The 21,299-nt window shown below is 45.5% G+C and overlaps 3 protein-coding genes across 19 annotated transcripts in view; 1 reads left to right on the forward strand and 2 right to left on the reverse strand.

Moving 5' to 3' along the window:
- LOC108496858 (melanotransferrin-like) overlaps positions 1 to 2,805 on the reverse strand; it is a 21,846-nt gene extending 19,041 nt beyond the window's left edge. For both annotated transcript variants that reach the window (XR_001874614.1, XM_017813964.1), the window contains exon 1: positions 2,696 to 2,805. The gene's annotated coding sequence lies outside the window, so the exon portion shown is untranslated. The remainder of the gene's footprint in view (positions 1 to 2,695) is intronic.
- Positions 1 to 20,569, forward strand: part of PISD (phosphatidylserine decarboxylase) — a 24,244-nt gene extending 3,675 nt beyond the window's left edge. The window contains exons 1-10 of one of the 10 annotated variants that reach the window (XM_017813979.1): positions 6,605 to 6,663; positions 6,787 to 6,857; positions 10,856 to 11,076; positions 11,154 to 11,270; positions 13,351 to 13,516; positions 15,478 to 15,714; positions 15,858 to 15,996; positions 16,477 to 16,623; positions 17,334 to 17,494; positions 17,787 to 20,569. In XM_017813979.1, coding sequence (XP_017669468.1) covers positions 11,024 to 11,076; positions 11,154 to 11,270; positions 13,351 to 13,516; positions 15,478 to 15,714; positions 15,858 to 15,996; positions 16,477 to 16,623; positions 17,334 to 17,494; positions 17,787 to 18,011 — 1,245 coding nt within the window. In that variant the 5' untranslated portion in view covers positions 6,605 to 6,663; positions 6,787 to 6,857; positions 10,856 to 11,023 and the 3' untranslated portion in view covers positions 18,012 to 20,569. Of the gene's footprint in view, positions 1 to 2,823; positions 3,000 to 6,604; positions 6,664 to 6,786; positions 6,858 to 7,260; positions 8,014 to 8,064; positions 13,517 to 15,477; positions 15,715 to 15,857; positions 15,997 to 16,476; positions 16,624 to 17,333; positions 17,495 to 17,786 lie in introns of those variants that run through there. The other 9 variants (XM_017813974.1, XM_017813981.1, XM_017813976.1 and 6 more) reach the window with 9 other exon arrangements.
- The window catches only part of SFI1 (SFI1 centrin binding protein), a 28,586-nt gene continuing 24,693 nt past the window's right edge, over positions 17,407 to 21,299 (reverse strand). For 6 of the 7 annotated variants that reach the window (XM_017813949.1, XM_017813954.1, XM_017813953.1 and 3 more), the window contains exon 31: positions 20,462 to 20,916. In XM_017813949.1, the coding sequence (XP_017669438.1) occupies positions 20,809 to 20,916 (108 nt within the window). In that variant the 3' untranslated portion in view covers positions 20,462 to 20,808. Of the gene's footprint in view, positions 17,521 to 20,461; positions 20,917 to 21,299 lie in introns of those variants that run through there. The other variant, XM_017813952.1, reaches the window with a different exon arrangement.

The following is a 21,299-nucleotide window of genomic DNA, read 5'->3' on the forward strand; positions in this document are numbered from 1 at the left end:
GGGTTAACTTGCCTGTCCAAATCCTTTGTCTGGCATGTCATATATGGATATTTCATTATTGAAAAAGATGCTTACACAGATGAATAGAAATGGCAGCTCTTGGTTGTCTAGAAATCCAAGATAGTCATTACAGAAAAAAACCTAGGAAGCTGAGACACATCATGCAAAGTTGTTGATCACATGGAAGAAAAGGTCATTTCAGCCTAAGTTAGCTTTGAGTTTTGAACAAATCAACTTTTTAGCCAGTCATTTTCTAATTCACTGAGTTTTCAGATTCTGATTTGGATGTAAATCTAGATGAGTTGCACATGATGTCATTAGAAAGAAAAGATAACTCTTTAGTTTTCTCTCTACCCCTTGTAACAGCCTCCTCCAAGTGTTTGTGTCCTTTCCTAGAAGGAATTCTTAATTAGGTCAGAGTAATGAAGCAGCATTTCTATCCCTGCCTCTGACTGCAGAAACCAGAGCACATCTGCCTTCTGCACTTTGCTTTTTCATCCTGCTTTTTTTAATGTTTCTGAGGGAATGTGTCTTTTTCACCTGTTCCAGAGCAAGAAATGGTTCTTTTCATTCTCATTGCTGACTATACTCAGTGTTTAAAGAGAATTCTGAAACGGATTAACTTTATCTGTAATGGATTCAGGTTTAGGGTAGTATCTAAAAATGTTATTAGCACATTAACAGTCCTGCACCTTTTTCCTCTTGTCCTGGGCTTGTTTCTAGTGGTTTATGCACCAAGACATGAGTTTTCCACACACTTTCGTGCTGCTTCCCAGGGAGCTGCAGATCATTAGAGAGCCTGATGTTCAGCTGCCACCTGAGCAGTGCCAGCTGCCTGAACGGGAATTTGTTTTCAGAATCAGTAACTAGTAGTTTTGTCTCAGAATTTGTCAACTTGTGTGAATTTCATTGGTGTCTGAAAGGTGTGGAATTTTATTTTGTTGGGGCAAAAACAATGTTGGATGCCTTTGCAACGATCGCATGTTGGAGACTGGTCACAGAAGTGCTGTTTGATTAATGCTGGAGATGAGGAAAAGTCAGCTCTTCCTTTAAAGAGATAAAATTGTGTTTGCTGTGGCTTGTGGAACACAAATGGTTTGGTCTCCAGCACAGGCAGAGAAACAGTTCTCATCGGTGCAGTCAAGAGGCTCTTGGAGCAGAAACTTCCCTGGATTCAAACCAGCAAGAGCTGTTCCTGCTGAGGGGGTTTGGTTTGGGAATTTGCTAAGCTCTGCTGAAATAGCTGAGCAGCTTTGCTAACTTAGAACCAAGGATGTGGTGGAAGGGAGTTAAAGGCTTTAGGGCTCAAGAGTGTCGTTGGACTGTGTACAGACATTTCTGTTGAAATAGTGATGCAAAGTTGAAAGGTTGTAGAGTCTGTAAACTCAAATAAGTCTGTATTTATAAACAGCTGTTCTAAATGATCCCTCTCCTTTATTGGGCATTGTTCCTTAGGAAAGAATAATTTTTAGAATCTTAACTCTAATTGTAGTTGTTGTTGCCTTGTTTGTTTACTGAGTTTCGTTTTTAGGTATTCTTTTTCTAAGTAAGAACAAAGCTGGGTTTGTATTATGATGTATTTTAGGACACATAATTTAAGCAATGTTTTAAATCACAAATGTAGGAAACAAATTATCCAAAAATATTACATTGGTAAAACAAAATGTGAACAATTACTTCTGTTGGGCATCTTTTTGCAGCATCATGGCTGAATGCTTCTAATCAAGGCTACTACTTGGAACTAAAGCTTCCCAATCTGCAAAACAATTGTGCTTTGTCCCTGTGCGTGCCTAGAAATAGAGGTGGTGTTTAGTGAATTCTTTTTGTTGCTAATGCATCCTCTCATAGTCAAACCCTAAGCCTGACTTCCACGGAGCAAGATTTAGGGTTTGATTCTGGCTCGGCCTGTTAATGATTGTTGTGGAAATGACACCAGTCAGGAATTTGTTCCTCTGGGCCTTTTCTGTCAGGTAATGACTTGTACTCATTGCTGAGAAGTTGGACTGACTGTAATACAGATTGGAGCAGCACATTCTAATACTGATTTAGCCCTGAACAGATTGGTATTCTCTGAAGATTGTGGAAGGGAAATATTCCCCTGGCTGTGCCAGCTCTGTGCTTGGGCTGTGGCTCAGTGACTGCAAGACTGGTGTGATGCAGGAGAAGCTTGGGAGTTACTCTGTAAAAAAATAGACATAATACTACATCTCTTCTTTATATTTTTTTCATGTGGTGATCTCTATTACAGCAGGAATGTGACTGTTTAACTGCTTACCAGGAAAAGTGACACCTTACTAAAGCAGGTCATAATTTCCTTCCCTCTTCCAGTTAACTGGAATTCTGGGGATCCCCTGACTGGAATGGCAGCTTTAATGACTCAGAAGCACCAAGTACTTCACATTAGTACAGATTGTTCCCCAGCAACTGATTATTCTGCATAATACCAACATTCTCACTGTTGGAAAGTGTGATAGTGCTGTCAGACACTTGTTTTATATATTTCTCCATGGACACTCATTTTATATATTTCTCCATGGGGCTTCCAGGGAGTGCATTTTATATATTTTGGGGAGAAGAATGCTGTAAGCATGTGGGGTGGGGGGTGAGGTTAAAACCACAGATGACCAGTTAGTATTGGTCAGCTGAGTTTCAGTAACTTGGTGAGCTGCAGTAACTCAGAAGCATCTGTACATACCTTCTGTGTCACAGAGGTATTTTCTGATCACGTTTTCATCACCTGAGCTCACACCCCTCACTGCACAGAATTGCTTTCTCTTTACTGTGTAGCTGTTCTCTTTCCTGAAGTCCGTGTTTGTGTTACAGACAGGAAGAAGCTTCACACTGCTCCGGTGGGACAAGTCTTCCGCCTGCGCCCCTTCCATGTCCTGGTAGCTACAGGTGGAGGATATGCAGGATACAGAAAATATGAGGATTACAAGTTGGAACAGCTGGAGAAGAGGGGCATAGAGGTGCCTGTGAAGCTTGCAAGTGAATGGGAGGTAAGAAACTTGGGGCAGTTTTATTTCTGCCACGTTTGATGCAAAGCTCCTTGGCTTCCATTCCAACAAGGGAATCTTGAGTTCGTCCTGTACTGCCAATGCCTCATGGAACTAAAGTTTCTGTCACTTAAAGAACTCATTTTGGCTGAAGTGAGGAACATTGGGAACATTAGGAACTGCCAGTGACTCCTCCATCTTTTAGTATGGCTGACACCATATATACTTTACAAGGAGATGGAATTAATACCTGGTTAATAAAAATCTACCTGTTTCCACTATGAATATACAGCAAGACCTCTTTTCATAGGTAACACCTGGGTCTGTAGTACCTCCTGCTGATCCTGAGGGATTTTTGCCTTTTCCTTTTGGATTCCAATGAGTTTAGAAATTATTGTGGAATTGCAGTGTGTGTGTCAGATTCCCAGGTCAAATACTCATTGCAGCATTGAAGTAAGAAATACTTCATGACTTCCTACAACTGCTGTATCACCTCTGAAATATTAAATATAATTTACAACTCCATGTTAAGAGTTGTATATGTGGGGTTTTTTCCACAAGTTTAAAGTGTTTAAAATATATATGATGTCCTTCCAAACAGCCAGGTGAGTGCCTGCTTCAGTGCCATTTCTGAAGGCAAGGAGTTAAAAATTCTAGGATTGTAAGGAGATGCTTCAGCGTGACCTTTAGCATCCCATTTCTTTGCATTCCTGAGCACACTGCCTGTGTGAGTGATTTGGCCACATGCCTGTGGGGGACTGGGCTGGAATCTCTAAATTCATTTTCACTAGAGACCCAAATCAGATATGACCCAGACAGTCCAGATGCCAACAGCTTAGGCTGTGGTAGCTCCTGAGAAATCTGTCTGTAAGTCTCTCCTCTGTATATTCTTTTCCTGATGAAGCTTGTTTCAAACAGGTTCTGATTAAAAAAGAACTGGTAAGTATCCATGGAGTATTCATGTAACAAGGCAATATCAATTCAATTTTGATACTCAAAAACAAATATTCTTTTGTTATTGTTCATACTTTCAGGTATGAAATTGGTTATTTCTCTTATTAAATTTGCTTTTTTTCATTACTGATATGCTGGTTTCTTATTATTTGGTGAAGCTGTGAGTACTGCTTTTGATGAACCAGCTCTAAAGGATGTGGTTTTTACAGTGGGGAATCACACAAAGAGTTCTAAACTGATAGGCAGAGCCCCAAATGCAGCAGATCCCAGTAGGAGATGCTAACAAGATGTCCCAGTCCTTCCTGATGTGCTTACGTTCTGTTGAATGCTTCTGTGGGAGGGAAAGGAAGCTTGACAGTTATGAGGAAAAAGAGAAACTGTTCAGACATTGTAGGAAATATTCCAAACAATGGAGGATTCAAGAAAAATAAGAGCTGCATTGTTCCTTTTTATTGAAAAGTGGAGTGTCTTTTTTGCTGACCTATCAATTTCCATTATTCTGGTTTTTTTGCATCACTGGAAGCACACTTAGGAATGTGGCAGAGGGGTGTTGCCTTGTTCTTAGGACAGAATAAGCCTTTGCATAGGCAACAAAGAGACCAAGTGTGATTGAATGGCCTGTGAAAGAGTAATACAGAACAAGAAACTGCTGCAGGTGCCCTCCCTGCTGAGGGTGCTGCTCTGAAGTTCTGATTCCACTGTAATCTGGTGTTCCTGTGGCAATAAGGACCATCTCCCACCTGCCAGCTCTGTGTGTAAGGCAGGTCCCCTGCTTCTGAGCAGAAGACAGAGATGAAATGGGTAATCCTCACCCTGTTGTGCAGGCAGGGAAGCTCTTCCTGCTGCAGAGATACATGTTGAGATTCTCACAGAGCTGTGGATGGGTTTGGATTGAATTAGAGTGAGTTACACTTCTGGATAGCTTTGTTTTGCTTGAGATGTATAAAAGAATGGGGGGGGAAATGAATCTGGTTCAAGTCAAGTGTCCCTTAAGTTTCTCCACAGGGAAAGACAGAACTATTGTTTCTTCAGCACGGACCTTTTGTTCCTGTAATTTTCTTAGAGACATTATGTTGCTAATAGCTTGAGCTGATTAAGGCCTTAGTGTCTCCTACTGGGAATACCAGTGGAGATCAGCTTTCATTTAATTAGATGAGGTAGAGCAGAGGGCTTGGAGGGAGACAGGTAGATGTTTATCAGATGGATGGAAGCTTATTGTTCCAAATCAGTGCTGTCACAGAACGTTTCCTGGCTGGGATCTGCATGCTTGGCATGTCATTCATATGCTAACTAGAGGCATTTTGCCTCTCCTCACCTCAGCGTGGGGCAGTTTCGATACAGGATCAAAGAATCACTCTGGGAAACCTTGGCAATAGGGTGAGTTTGGTGGAACAGTGACCAGATGAACAAGAGTGTTTCTTTAGAGAGGAACTTCTTGTAGGTGTCCTTTGCTTCCATAGTTTTTCTGTTCCGTGTAAGCAAAAGGCAGTATTTGTTGGAGTGACATGTGCCAGGAAAAGCCCAGTGCACCTGTAGGGAAGTGAGCTGCTGTGACAGTGGATAATACAGATGAGGGATTAAATCACAGTTCTGTCCTGTTCCAACTGCAATTTATTGTCATGGGCCACAGTTTTGGAAAACAGCTTAATACAGCAGGGAAGTGCTTGAGGACAGGTTTAGGATCTTGATTCTCTCAGGGGTAAAAACAACACAGTTTTTCCTACTGATGTCAGAAGGTGCTTGTATTTATGTAAGAGGATACTGGAGCTCTTGGCAATACAATACAGTAAGCGCTTTTTTTGGCCCAGGGGAGACATTTAGTATTATGGTAAGAGGTGTGTATCAAGTTCAGGAAAGAGCTAATAATGGAAGAGTATCTGATTACTTTTTTTAATCCAACATAATCTCCAGTTGGTTGGTCTCTTACTCCTCGTTCTTGCTCTTGGGTTGTGATGTTTGGAGTTTTATTGGAGCAAACATGCAATTACAAAAATCTTCTTATAGAGTGACACAAAGCCCACAGCAAAGGTGGTCAGAAAATGTTGAAAGTGGTGACATTTCGACAGCATCAAAATGTGTGAAGGGTGTGATGGTGCAAATGTTTTTCTCAGCTGTACTGGAAAATTGAACCTAGTAAAATCAGTTTGTTTGTTTTTTTTTTAATCTGACCAGTGGGGTTGCTTTTGACTAGATGGGTCTGTTCTATCTCGTGCAACTTCCTGAGCATCCTGTGGGATTATGGAGCGATTTACCTGAGCCTTCGGGGAGCAGTTTATGAGTCTGCAGCACACTTTGCTGCTTCGGCTGCCGCTGCCTGTGTGGGATTGTGTTCCCGCCCTGGGACACGCGGTGGGAAGCGCTCTCGGGAGCTGTGCGATGTACAGCACCCGCACCGCTGCCTTGTTCCCAGACACAGCCGCTTTCCCGCTGTCCGGGCCAGCGGCTGATGACGGGCCCTCCTTGTCCCCGACCCTCGCTGTGCAGCCCCTTGTCCCGCGGGTGCCGCCGTGTCCCGGTGCCCTCCGGGCTCTTCCTTTTCGGTTCCCCTGCCCTGGCCCCTCCTCCGAAGGGGCCGGGGCCCTGCGGGCAGGGCTGGGGCGAGGCGGGGCAGGGCCGGCCCCGCCGCTTCCTTAAGGCGAGGACGGGCCGGGCCGGGCCAGGAGCGAGCGGAGCGCGGGTGGCGGGTCGGGGGACCCTGTGCCGTCGCCGGGAGGTAGGTGGGGACCTGCAGCCGCCCTGCGCTGCCCTGCCCGGGGCAGAAGGGGCCCCGGGGGCGGCGGGAGGGGGGGTTCGCATTCCGCTGCTTTGTTCACGTGTCTGAAAACTGCTTTGGAAGGAAGGGTCGGTGCCGCGTTTCGGCGGTTGGAGGCGAAAAGGCGAGACGGAGGAGACCTCCCCGGGCATCAGGTAAGGGCTGCGGGACCGCAGGGCAGATGTGCGAGGGCTGGCGGCCAAGCGTGATTCACCGCCGGTCTGTGGCCTGTTGGAAGTTTCAGGAGAGATGTTCCAAAGTCTCGTCTCTGTCATGAGTAATCCCTGAGTAGATGTAAAGAGAATGGGTCTCCTGAACCTGCGCTATCTGAGTCCAGAGTCCCGCGGGGAGGGCGGGGGGCGAGGAGCCGCCGCAGCCTTTGCGCAGCTTCCGCCGGGCGCTGCTCCGTGCGGAGGATGGAGCGCGGCTGCTGCTTCCTTCGGAGAGCCTGTGCGGAACCGAGAGCTGGCTCTGCTGAGATCTTAGGCTAAAATAACGGGGGGGGGGAGTGCTGGGGGTGGTGTTCTAGACCACGAATCGGAAATTATTACTGCAAAGTATTAAAAGGGTGCCACCAATTTTCATGTCGCTTTGCAAAGTAAATAAAACTTCTCCTTGTTTCACAGAAGAGATCTTTGCGACTGTAGAACAGGCTTTTTGCACGGAATTCAGGTTTAAGGTTCAAAAGTAATCCCTGAAACAGCAATGTAAAGTTAGGGGAAAACAGAATTTTCTTCATAATACATGAAGAGAAAATATAAAGAAAGGCTTCTTCGTCTGAGAAGTAAAGAATTTCAGACACGAAGGGTGGCTGAAACAACGCCGGGAAGTACGCGGGGAGCGGTCCCTGTCCCGTTGGCTCTTCCCGGAGAGCCGGGAGCCAAGGCGCTGCCCGGCAATCCCGGCCCTTGGCTCGGAGAGCGCTCAGGTTTCCCGGCAGCATCAGGGCAGTTCTGTTGTGCTCTCGGCGTTCGGGAGCCTCCTGACTGGGGTGTGGAGCATCCGGTGTTCCTCCTGCTGGGCTGGCTCCGGACGAGGCTGGGTGGGAGCAGGGACGACTTGTCTGGAGTTAAACAGTCACTGCTGGGAAAGGAACGGGACCTTTAACAAACGGTCAGCGAGGGCTTCGCCCCTCAGTACAAGACCGTATTTTTGCTGGCGCTTGAATACAACACTGGGATGCTTTCCATGCATTTTTTGAACAGTAGTTCCGTTACCAAATGTAGAAAGTGTGACCAGCGGGCTTTGAGCATCCCGACCGCCGCATTCCAAGCCTAATGATTCATGCCTGCAGTTAAACCGAGGCTGCAGGTTTGAAGTTCAGTTGCATATTAGTCTTTTTTGCAATTGCCTTGCTGTTTTTTAAAACTTGAGGGAAGGGCTTGAGGTGGTAATGACAAGTAATTAAATGAGGTCACTGGATTTGACGCTCATTTGAGCTGACAGCAGAACAGTGTTGCATAGCTGGCAGATTAGCAGTTCTACATGAGATAATAATTCTCCAGGGATTGATACCTGCTGGTAACTGCTGCCTCATTTACCTAACAGGGATTCTGGAGTAGTTCAGATGGGTGGGGCAGTTTGGTGCTGGTGTCCAACCTCCTACAAACTGACAATTGTAAGATTCTGCTGTAAGCTGATGACAGGCTTTGGGCACTGCCTGCATCCTGAGAGGTCCGGCTGTTGAGATGCCATTCTGTGAGTTCCTCTGTCATAAGCTGATTGATGACCAGTTCTTGTTCCTTTCCCCATGGGAAGCAGGTAAACTCAGGGTGGGTTTTTCCTTTCAGCCTCCTTACCCTGTAGGAACTGCACACTGCTTCTGGGGCAGCCACAGCAGGGATGGCATCTTGCCACGTGTGTCAGCATTTCAGCAGGACTCAGGCACTGGCATCCTGCTGAATGTAATGGGGGCAGTAGAACAGAACTTAAGAGAAACTTCTCACTCAGCTGAGCTCAGATTTTTTAAGAAGTGGAGAAGAAAAAGCTTTTAATAGCAATGATTCTCCCTTCCTGGAAAGGAATCTCTCTTGCACTTTGCTTTGGACTGAAGTGTGGTACTTCCCACTGCATTGGGCTGCAGAACATTTCAGTGCCTGTTTTTAGGGAGCAGGTCAGACATTCAGCTTCTTCCATGCTTTCACAGAATCAGGCTTATTCAGTCTAGAATATAATAGCTGCTTGAAAATGTTTTGGGGGGTAAGATAGAATTTTACCAAAAAAGCTTCCCTAAAAGGGAAGAGTACTGAAGGGAATGTAGATAAGGCTTGTGTTTGCTCTGCTGTCTCTGTGCAGAGTCCTGCAAGGGTGAAGGTCTGCATGGAGGAGGTGGGATTGGGAGCAGGGTGCCAGCCCAGCTGTGGGCTGGGGACTCTGCTGCTCCTGCCCTGCTCCACCAGTGCCAAACAAAGTCTCTCCCCACAGTTCAGTGAATGCACGTGTTCAGTGTGAAAATGATTTTCATCTTGGCCTGATGAAGTGTCTTCTGAAACAATGTTGTCAAATTAGCTTGTTGCTGTTTAAAATGAAGTGGTGGTAGTTTCTGATGTCCCTGGTGAATCAAGAGAAATAGCTCCCCTGTGCTCCTCATTGCTTTTCTTTGGATTTTGGTGGGATTTTGGGTAACTACTTTCATCATTTTACTAGACAGATGGCTTCATTTTTGTTGTGTAGGAGTTTCTTGTGCCAGCCAGAGAAAGACTGAATGATATTTTAAATAGGAAAACAAAAAGAGTTGGCACAGGGCTCAGGGAGAAAGGAGTATGTTTTGAGTGCTCTCAGTTAATCTTAAATTTGCCTTCTTTCAATTAGCTGGCTTTGTTTATAATATGCAATTGTTAAAATTCATCTTAAACAACAACACAGGTCTTACAGAATACCATAGAGCAGTTTTCTTCCTGAAAAAAATACTCTAATGCAGGGTCTCCAGAGGTGTTTCTAGGGAGTAATATTTGGAGTTGAAGGCCAATCAAAATACACAATTACTGCTAGAATATTTTCCTTTTGAGACGTGAGTGGGATGCCATTAGCTAGTTAATTCTAGCTTTTCCTGCTGGTCCTCCCACCACTCCTGCCTTATCCCTAATACAATACAACCTTTTCTCTCAATCAGAGCAGCAGTGCTCTTTTTGATCTACCCTCTTAGGCACACAGCTTTCACGGTGCTTAGAAAGCTTTGGAAACAAGGAATTGTTTTGTTTTGTTTTGTTTTAAACCCAGGCTTCAGCAGAAAACCAAAGTGAAATGGAGCCATTAGAGACTTAGCCCTGAAATTGTTCTTTGTAGTTAGTTTAATCTCGAGGTGAGATGTAGCTACCTGATTTCTACTTTCTGAACCAGGGGGCTGGTTTCAGGCTCCCTTAACAATCCAGATCCAGTCACAGGAGAAGCAGAAAATCTCTCTCTGTTTTGAGATGTGGTCTGCAGGGTCAAAGAGGGAAATTTCTTTATGTACATTTAGAATGTTCAGATAGAAACACTGTCTTTAAAAACCTAAACAGCTTCCTTTACTCCTCTTTTGTGTTTTATTTCTACTGGGCATAAAACAGTGCTGAGAGTCATATAATAGACACATAACTTTATACCCAGTTCTCAAGCTGGCCCTAAGACTGGCTTGGTTTGTATGGATCTGGTTGGTTGTATTCTGTTGTAGAAGAATGCCCTTTACCTGCTCCCCGTGTGAGGCTTTTGGAATGAAAAAAGACTTCAGGAGGTGGATGTTTGCGCCTGGCAAGGGTTGTAAGATAGAGAGCCATTCCTTTCCTTTCTGTTTCCTTCCCAAGCTGGACACTCAGGGCAGGGAAGGATTTTTGGTGCCCATCAGTCCAGAAGTCTTTCAGCGGCAGCTGCTGCACTGCAGAATTGGAGCTGGGGGTTGTCTCCTCCTCCTCTCCGCCCCATTCCTCCTCCCAGCCTCGCGTTCAGGCTGCGCTGGGATGAGCTGTACGAGCCCAGCTGGCTGCTCCCCTCACTGGTGCGTTGCTGCCCAGCAGGCCGGGACTGCAGGGGGCTTTTGGGGGAGTTGGTTTCAATGGCCACCCCGACTAGTGAGAAGCAAGGACTGCTCATATGGACAGCTCGCCTTTGTCTTGTGCAGAGTCGGCTTTGTAGTGGGATGTTGAAATATGACACGATGCCTGTTTGTTTGCAATAGCTGCAACCCTCGTAGCAGAGATTCAAGTGGGAAACAGAGAGGGAATCCAGAGGCAAACCAGCGGGGGATTTAGGAACTGTGACGCCGTGTCCTCTCTCCTGTGCCGGAGCAAGCAAAGGAAAGAGAGGTAGAGGAAAAAAGACTGAGCCTTGCAACAGCCGTCACCTGATGATGTGTCAGTCAAACACCCTGCAGGGACCAGATCTGCACACAGGGAAATGGTGAGATGCTATAAAGCTTTATCTAACCCTCCACCCTCTTGCTACAACCTCCACAAAGTTAAAATCCATGTCCGGAGGCTGCGTTCAGGGAACGGCGGCAGCAGCAGCTGTGCCGGGGACCAGCACCCACAGCTGGAGAGCCCAGGCCCGACTGGCTCTGCCGGTGGGACACCAAGTAGGAGAACTCGTTTCAGGTACTGTTCAGTGTTTTGTGCTTTGCAGGAATGGTGACTGAGGGGGAGGGAGGCCGGGAGGGGTCTGGGCAGGAGGAGCGGGAGCCATCTGCGAAGCTTTTGTTTGGCCTAATTACTATAAAGCTCCTTATGCACTGCCGGCAGAGAAGGGCGGGCTGTTCCACGGCAAGGGGGATGAGGAGGCTTTCATTCCTTTCCTTTCTCCTCTCCATCACTAGGAGAATGGAAAAATTAGTTGAGGGACCGCTCTGAAACCAGGCCAAGGCAGTGAGAAGCCCGAGGGCTCTGGAGCGATGCAGCTCTGCAGGGATTGGTCCAGGAGCGACTGCAGTGAAGGGGGGGAGAGCAGCAGGAGGGGGACCCAGCCCGGCTCCCGGCCCGCCAGCCCTGGCAGGCTGGGGGGGGTTAGGATGGGAGGAAGAATGTGAAGTGTCCCTTCCTATTCCCATGGCAGTCCCACCTCCTGCTGAGAAGCGGCTTTAGCTGTGCTGAGACAACACTTTGCTCAGGGCTCTTTTTACCCCTTGCATTGTGATGCACAGATCATTCTCTGTTTGTTATTTATTAATTCTTGGGGGGAAAGAAGTTGTGTTCACTGCAGAAAAAAATCTCTGAGCCAAAGGCACCATCTTGCATCCCAGAGTGGTGACAGTCATACCTGCCTGCATGGTATTTTAATTCTGGTCCAAGTTCTGGAAAGAACAAGTTGGCAAGAAAATTCTTTAAATTCTCAGCTTTTTTCCACCTTGGAAGGACTTAGGCACTATGTTTGTAGTTCACCCTTCATGTCACAGAATCCCTTGAGAGAGGGAGCTGTTGGGAGCAGCTAGGCCATCCCACTCGAGTTTGTGAGGGCATTGTGAGGGCACATCACCGTGTCCTGGCTGCAGGGGAACAGTGTACTAGCCAGGAGTTCAGTCAGTGCCAGGTTTGAATAGTTTGCCCTCAGGTGAGCAGACTTCCATTTGATAATGTGACCTTGGAAGTGCCAATGGTTTCTTCATGAGAAGAAGCCAAAGAATAAATGGGGACCTGAAGGGCCTTGCATCCAGACCTCCTGCAAGGGCCTGAGCTGAGGCCTGTGATGGCCTCTAATAAGCTGAGTAGCTTTTCCCCCTGAGAGTTACAAGGTCAACTTCTCCCCATAGCCATTTGTGCAAAAGGAGACCCCTCTCAAGACATCCATGTGACAAAAAATCAGAGATGCAGTTGGTTCTGAGGCAGAGGAGTTGATTATTGGGCTATGGAGACCAGATTGTCTTGCAGCAGTAGCAATATTGGCTTTGTCCATATGTTCCCTGTTCACAACCAGGGTACTAAAGGAAGGTTCATAAATTGTATTAACTATCTCAGGAGTGCCACTCCTGTTGTTTCTCAAGTACTTGTTTCCTAAAGTTAGTGAGTGACCACCAGGTCTGTAAATTTGACTCCAGCATCCCTGGCAACTTGAGGCACAGTCTAGTCAATACGCCTTCAATGCACAAACCCTCTGAGGGACCTCAGTTTATTAGGTTTCAGAGATTTCTTTCATCAAAGTATCTGTTCTTTCCATAAAATTGTCCCTTTGTAGAGTTGTTGAAGTCCCAGCATCACAGATTCCCAGCTTCCAGAATATTGTTTGCTGCCCACTTTGGCAATCCAACAGCTGGAGCAGTTGCAAGAAATGTTTTCTAGGGTTGTAATCTTCTGATATTTGGAAGAAGCACCTTTGTACTTTGTTATTTCCTTAAATTCTCATGTTATTATTTCGACGAACCACCTGTAACTTAGTTCTCAAATGCCACCTGCAAGTGGTCTTGCCTTTCATTTTTGAGGGTGTTATTCCTAAAATGTGACCTGTGCAGTGAACACCATCTTTTGGAGAGAGGATTTTTCTTCTTTTGGTTTTTTTTTGGGTTTTTTTAGATAAACTGTTCATCTGTTTTGGGAAGGCAAAGAACTGATCAAAATAAAGGAGTAGAGACTTGCAGAATCAATGTTTAAGTAACGTTTAGCAGGAATAAGTCGTGCCCAGCTGCCAGGAGCTGGTGGCTCTGCAGCTGAGATGCCTGACCCTCTGCTGTTGTGTGTAATTTTTCAGGTTGCAATTCCCCCAGCTGGCCCTGAGGCGGAGGTTGGGCCAGCTGAGCTGTATGTCTAGGCCTGCTCTGAAACTCCGTTCTTGGCCTCTGACTATTCTCTATTACCTTCTGCCTTTCGGTGCCCTTAAACCCCTGACCAGAGTGGGATGGAGGCCCATGAGCAGGGTAAGTGTGAGCAGGTCTGCGCGTCGGGGCTGAGCTGGGTGTGCTGCAGGCAGCACCTGGGGGAGAATTCCTTCAGTTAGGGCAGCCTGGTGATGACTGGTGTGAAAGCAGAGATGCAATTCATGTTTCTCTTTAGTTCTTACTGTTCATAGGTGTGCTGACTAATTGCTTCACAGACAAGTGACTTTTTCAGTAGCAGAGAATTTGTCCTGTAACAGTCAGGGAAAATCAACAGAAACTTTTGAATGAATTCAGTCACCTCACAGGTTCAGGGCTAGGACAAGGCAGACCAAACCTCTTGGCAAGTTCCCTTTTCTGGCCACGTTGGAATGGTCTCTTGCTTTCTGTTATTTTTGCACAGGGAGGGTTTGTTCCTCAGGTTCCTCGAACGTTTGTAATCCAGCCTGTGGAGATGACAGTGCAGAGCTCTGCTGTGACACTGCTGAGAGCACGGTGTGGTGCCTTGCACGTGGTTATCCTCCCCACAAATCATGCCATTTCAGAATGCAACAACCACACAAATATTTTGATTGAAAACTGCAACAAAATTGCCATTCTTAAGACTATTTCATTGAACAGCTGTTCTGTTTGATCCCACGAACTTGAAAACAAGGTTCTTTGGAAGAGAAGGGGTTATTAGGAAATAGCACTTTTGACAATTTGTGTGATTTTATAGTTCTATCTGCGTATTCTCCGTGTTGGTGGAAAACAGCAAAATTTATTTTAGAAATTAACACTGTATAAGGTCAGATTATAAAACCCAAGGTACTGTTTATTTAGAAGGGTTTTATCTGAAGTAAGATTAGGTTGGTGTTTTCATTCTGAAATATCACTGTATGTACATGGGATGGTGATTTATAAGTGAAATCTTAATTTGCTGTATTTTATATGGTGGACAGGCTCTGGGTTAGTGTGTTCTGTCTGTGTTTATGGCTGTATTTTGCAAGACTTAATTATGAAGGATATGATTAATATTAAGAATAAATGATGACTCTCACTAAGAAAAAAAGCCAACAACTTTTAGCTCAGCTGAATGTAGCTGAGCTGTACTGTTCAAAAACACAGCACCAGAGTCAGCAGACCACCAGTTCTTGTCCAAAACTGGTTTCAGAGTGTTCAGTTCCTTTGGTTCACATCCTCCAGCCCTGCCCAATTACATCATGGCCATGTGAGCTTTTTGGCTGACAGGAAGTACCACAAACCCCAGAAGAGTTGTCTGCTGGAATTATCAACAAGAAGTTGCTGTCATCTGTCCACTTACATCATCAGCAGACACCTCTTGCCAAGTTCATTTCATTTGTTTTCCTTGCTACTAAAACTCAGGCTTATTTTAAGTCCAAAGGTATATTTCTACAGAAATAAAGGCACTTAATACTCTTGCAATTAGCAACTCCCGTTGTCGTGAGAGAAGGAGTAAGGCTCTGGTGTAAGTTTATGCCAGTGTAGCTGCATCCATTGGGTGCATTTCTTCGATGGGACTGGTGTCATTGGAGCAGCACAACATACAGGACTGGGATGTGGGAAACACCCTCATAGTAAATGCATCTGAGGAGCAGGTCATCAAACACTGGGACATTATTTTTCAGTCAGTTTGCATTTGGTTACTCACAAAAATTTGGTAATTAAACCTTTCTAATTAACATTCTACTAGAATATGTGCAATGTCTCTTTTTTTCTCTAAGCCTCACATGGGCAGCTTCCAGTAACTTGAATGTGGAGCTTCAGCCTGCAGGGCAGTGGGAATTCTGTTGTCAGTGTAAAGTTATAGTAATTTTCATGCTGTCCCTTCTCTGTCCTCCCCAGAATGGAGGCAGTGAGGATGAAGTGTTCATTTTGTGCTGACTTGAAGGGCACTTTGTGCGTGGTGTAACCCCCAGTTCAGGGGAGGGTTTGCAGGAAGTGTGATCCGTTCTGTGGCGTGGGGAGAAGCCCTCAGTGACCCGGTGCCGTTCTTTCCTCAGGTTGCCCTGTACAAGTCGGTACCAACTCGGCTGCTCTCGCGGGCCTGGGGTCGCCTGAACCAGGTGGAGTTGCCCACGTGGCTCCGTAAGCCCGTGTACAGCCTGTACATCTGGACCTTCGGGGTGAACATGAAGGAGGCGGCTGTGGAGGATCTGCACCACTACAGGAACCTCAGCGAGTTCTTCCGCAGGAAGCTGAAGCCGCAAGCGCGGCCGGTGTGCGGCGTGCACAGCGTGGTGAGTGACGCATGGGGAGGGAGGGGGGGGCTCTGCACAGCTCTGCCAGCTCCCCTCACCCCCAGGGGAACAGCACTGCTTCAGGAGGAAGGCAGGAAGGAAGGAAGGAACTAATGTGTTTCATTTCTTTCCCCTCACTGTAGATTAGTCCCTCTGATGGAAAGATCCTGAATTTTGGGCAGGTAAAAAACTGTGAAGTGGAGCAAGTAAAAGGGGTCACTTATTCTCTGGAGTCTTTCTTGGGACCTCGTGTCTCAACAGAGGAACTGCATTTTAGTCAGGGTGAGTTCTGTGTCAGTTCTGCATTTATTCTGCTCTGCCCTTTCTGTGTTCCTGGAGATCATGAGAAAATAAATCACTTTTCCTCCCCCTTCTCTTTCTTGCATTGTCAGGAACAAAAGCAGGTCTGATTTCTGGGGTTTTTTTTGAGGGGGATGAACATATCACTGTTTTAGTTCTTCTCTTTCTCATCAGTGGCTTTATAGTGTTGTGCCAGACTCATTCTGATTATCTGAATTTAATTGCATGGTTCCTACCCTTGACTCCCAAGTTCTGTTACTGTGCTGATGCTGGAGCACTCCTGCTGTCACACTAAAACAGGCCCAAGCACCCGGACACCAAAAACTCTATAAGCTCCCCCTTAAAAAGATTTGTGCTCAAGCACTGACCCTCTAATGACTGACTGGTGCTATTACTGCTCTGCTTCACCAGCACTGAGAGAAGAGTATCTTTAAGCCCTTCCTTTCCCTGCTTTCTCTGCAGCCCCACCTGGTAACTCTTTTCAGCAACAACTGGTCACCAAAGAGGGGAATGAGCTGTACCACTGTGTGATCTACCTTGCTCCAGGGGACTATCACTGCTTCCACTCGCCCACCGACTGGACAGTGTCGCACCGCCGGCATTTCCCAGGTTGGTTTCTGTTCCTGGGAAGCAGCTCTGGAGGGAAGCACTGGTATGGCCACTGCTGAATGACACAGCAGTGCAGCAGTTGTGCAGACATATGATAGATAATGGCAGTAAAGTGATTTGTCACAAATCACTGATGAGTGTTACAGCAGTGTGCTTTACCAGGACAAGTCACGTATAAATGGAGCAAACAGTAATATTGTGTTCAAGCTCTTTGAGTTCTTTGAAGTACCTGACCTGATTTGTTCCCAAACACTGTTTCTTCAGTTTGCACCTGAAATACAGATAGTTCTGCAGATCACACCAGACAGTAGCCTAAAGTGTGATCTCTGCTTGTGCTTGGCAAAGAAAATGCAACTAAACAGTTCCACTGCTGGAGCTGGGATTAGAGGTTTTGCAGACCATCATACTCTAGTTAAGCAGATAAAAACATTTTACGTCTTGGTGTGTGGCAAAAACCTAAGTATTTGGATTGGGTTTCAAACACCCTGAGAGGGAGACATGACCTGCCACACACATCCTTCTGTGACCCCTTTGTTTTCACCACAGCCTTCTCTTTCATTCACTCTGCCAAGCATTTGCCTCTCTTCCTACAAACAAGTGACAGTTGTTGACTGGATCAGCTACACTTATACTGAAAACACCATTTGGGTGGCATTACAACGCTGCTACAAACCAGACAACCTAACCTGAATATTTTCTCACTTCTCCAGGCTCTCTGATGTCTGTGAATCCCGGAGTTGCTCGCTGGATCAAGGAGCTGTTCTGCCACAACGAGCGGGTTGTCCTTACAGGTGACTGGAAGCACGGCTTCTTCTCACTGACAGCTGTAGGAGCGACAAACGTGGGCTCCATCCGCATCTACTTCGACCAGGTGAGCAGGGCTGTAGCAGCAGCTTTCTGGGTTGGATGGTTGAGGTTGGCACAGCATAACAGAATTACAAAAAAAAAAATAAACCTTATTACCCTGAAATTAAAGTGTTTCTCGTACTGATGTTCTAAGAGTGATTTAAACCTCATCGCCAGCATAGACTATTTTTTTAATATTTCTGTTGCACCTTTGAATTGTGAGTTCTTGCATTGAAAATATCTGAGCATGTGCAGTCTGCAGCTGTGGTAATGAACACTGAAATCCTCAAGTAACAGTTTCTTCCTTCTCTGTACAGGACTTGCACACCAACAGTCCAAGTTACTCTAAAGGTTCCTACAATGACTTCAGCTTCATATCCAACAACAACAAGGAGGGAATCCCCATGAGGAAAGGGGAACATTTAGGGGAATTTAATTTAGGCTCCACAATTGTCCTAATCTTTGAGGCACCCAAGGACTTCAAATTCAACCTCAAAGCCGGACAGAAAATCCGCTTTGGAGAAGCACTGGGCTCTCTATAGAAACTGTCTCAGCAAGAAGATTTTCTATACAAAGGGACTCTTTTCACACCACTGTTTCACTTTACAAGTCCTTATCACTCAGCAGGACCTGGGTGAGCAGAAGAGATGTCAGTGCTGTGTTAACCCTGAGAGTATTTGCTCTACATTTACCTGCTGCTGAATGTAGAAACTGAGTTGAGTGATCATGGATGTATCAGGTACAGCTGCCTTTAAAGATGTTGCCCATGGAGGTTTCTGTCCCAGCCTGTGCCTGTGCTGTTTCATGTTCTCCCCTCAATGTGCCACAGGATAATTATGTTCTTAAGTCCCTTTTAAGCCTTCTGAGGCTGTGCAGGTGCACTGGGGAGGGGTGGAGATTACCTATGTTTAAAGGGACACTGACAGGCTCAGTCTCAGACCTTGTACTTTATAGCTGCAATATTTGTTTTTCAGACCTTGAGTAAAGAATACGTTCTCATATTTATTTTGTTCTAAGAAACTCTGCTGAAGTTGTCAAATAAAGACAGCCTGTGAATGCACACAGAGCCAAACAGTGAGACTGGCTGGTGTGGCTTCACAGCCCAAACAAAGCAACACATGCAACAGAGCATCAGCAGAAAGAATTACACTCAGCCAGGCTTTCTGCTGTTGAACTGGACAACTCCAGTTCTCTTGCCTGACATTGTCCCTTTAAAAATGGACTTTGCACTGTATTTTAAACCTGAAAACACTGTGTCTACATTCCAGACAACGGCTCCTGTCATCTTGGGATTTTCTTTTAAAAAACAAACAAAAAAACCCAGACAGAGGTGTGTGTACCATTCCTAATCCATGGGTTTATTTTGCTACTCCAGGCCTTAAAGTTTTTGTCTGTATGAGAGACAGTTACTTCACCTCTTGGATTATGGAGTTAGAAGACACAGGGAATGTTTTTCTTATGTGATGTGATAGCAACTAAAATATGTTTTACTTTCTGCTATGTATCTTCATTATTGCTTTGTCACTAAATTATTGAAGAATTAATTTCTCTATTACAGAACAGCTTCAGATACTTCAGGACCAGTTTTTATTGCTCAGAGTGAAATGCCCTATGCACTGACTGTGTTTACAAACATTATGGCTCTTTGAAGAAATCCCACGTTGCCTCCCAGGTGCCAACCTGGCCCTCCCTTGACTGGCAACAATTTCATCTTACTCAAAATATAAAAAACACCGACACTGGCTCTAACTTATGCCCTCATACTTAATGCTAGGAATGTGCTGGGGGCTGAAAGCTCTGTGCTGAAGCTTCATCCACAGTAAAATTTTAGAGTTCACGTCAAGAAGAGTTAAAATCTCACACCTTGGATCTGCTGCAGGTGGCACTATGTGGTGCTGACAGAAACCGCTGCCAGAGTGAAGAGGAATTGAGTTTTAAAATAATGTATCAGTTGTTTTTTAGAGAATAAACTGTTTCAAGTCCCAGCACTCAAACATTTAGAACTGATTGTGCTGTCCAGAGCTTGTTGGAGTGGACACGCTTATGAAACCTGCCTTTCTGCTTTCTGAAAGATTTCTCATATTACTTCCTTGCTTGAGCTACTTTTCTGCTACTTCAAGGAGATAGGCTTTGACCAGCTCTGATCTCCTAAAGAAACCCTTATCTTCTTTGTATGCAATGCAGAAAATAGAATATAATTTTGTTGTACAAATGTCCAGTTTGCCAAGTCCTGTATGCTTAGCTTGTCATCAGGGAGGAAGGGATGATGAACTGCCTCTAAGTGATGTAGCCCAGCCCTGGGTCAGGTGATGGTGGTGGCTGTTTAGGTGACAAGCAGGAGAAAATTCATTTGGCTCCAGGAGTCAGTGTTTCCTCACTTCACACAGGGAGGAGTTTGAAAGCTTGAAGTGGCTCTCAGCCACCTATCTTGTTAAACTTCTTGGCATTAGCAAGTTTACTCCTGCAGCAGTAAAGTACCAGATGCAAGGGGGTTTTTTTAAACCTTTGAGAGTGAGAAAAGAGTAAGTCAAATATCAACCCCAAGAGGATAAAGTTATGGTGAGATTTTTGATTAAACTTCAATGTTGTGTTAACAGTAGAAAGCAAATTTGTTCCAGTGGATGAGAAAAAAAGACAAGTGAATCTTTTCCCCCTTTTCCACTGGGGCCCTTGGCACCCAGACTCAGCCAAAGGAAGTTTTAGCTTTAATTTCTTCCTACTCAGCATCATCATCCACAGTATCTGAAGGTTACTGTTAGCCTGGGATGGAGGATGGGTTACTTGAGGTTTGCTTTATTAGAAAGCTCAGAAGGAGGAGAGGATCCAGCAAGTGGCTGTTTTTAGGATGGTTTTAATACTGTGCAGAGCGAGCTAATAACTCAACATTGCTTGTGATGCAGGGCCAGCAACACACCCAGAACTGAAAGCAAAGTTGCTCGAGGGTACTGATAATGCTGTGAATTTCTCCTGCCTGGAGAATCCATTTAATTCAACTGTATCAGTAGCACGGTATTTTTGTATGTCAAAGTGTATGACTTACTGACATGAACTCATTTAATTGCAAACATTTTGAAATAAAGAGTCTTATCTGTGTTGCTTATCTTTCTGGCAGGGTAACCTAAACTAGGTATTGCAAGTGCAGCATGAGGTAGATGTAGCTCCAGTGTGGTTTTTAATCAGCTTTTTTAACAACAAAACAAGCAAAAACATTTTCACTTGATTTATCAAATATAAATGCCGTCCATAGAACTAAGTGAATGTACACATCTCTTCCATCCTCCCCTGCTATCAAAGGGGCAAAAAGTCCTACCCCTGAGCTGGAAAGTTGGATCAGAGGCATTATAGATCCAGGGCAAGCTGGATCTCCCGCAGGCGGGCGAGCAGGCTCTGCACACGCTGTCTGTCCGTCAGCTGGGCTGCGCTCAGGGTGTTGATCCTCCCCTGCAGCTGCAAGGGAAGGCAGGAGCATGAGCTGTTTGTACAGCAAGGCAGCATTCAGTCCTTCTGACAGCAAGAGCTGCTCTAAGACTTTTCTTCTTTTGTGTTATCCCACTTAGAAGCAGTTAAGGGACAGGATGTGTTCCTTGGGAAGAGCTCGGTACTGGCTGTGGATTCAGAGGTACCAGAGCAGTCCCACACCTGGTGTATGAACATGGGGACTGGGAGCAGTGCAGGTGCAGGCTGCACACAGGGAAACTGTCTTGAGAGACTGCAGACAAAAATTTCAAGATGGAATCTTCTAAAGCCTGATCTGTAGCTTGGAAATAGCCTCAGAGAGGTCTGCTGGAGCTGGAGTTGCATTTCTGAACAAAGAGGAAGAAGCATTTCCA

This window comes from Lepidothrix coronata, unplaced genomic scaffold (genome assembly GCF_001604755.1).
Source record: "Lepidothrix coronata isolate B3197 unplaced genomic scaffold, Lepidothrix_coronata-1.0 Scaffold44, whole genome shotgun sequence".
NCBI lineage: Eukaryota > Metazoa > Chordata > Aves > Passeriformes > Pipridae > Lepidothrix > Lepidothrix coronata.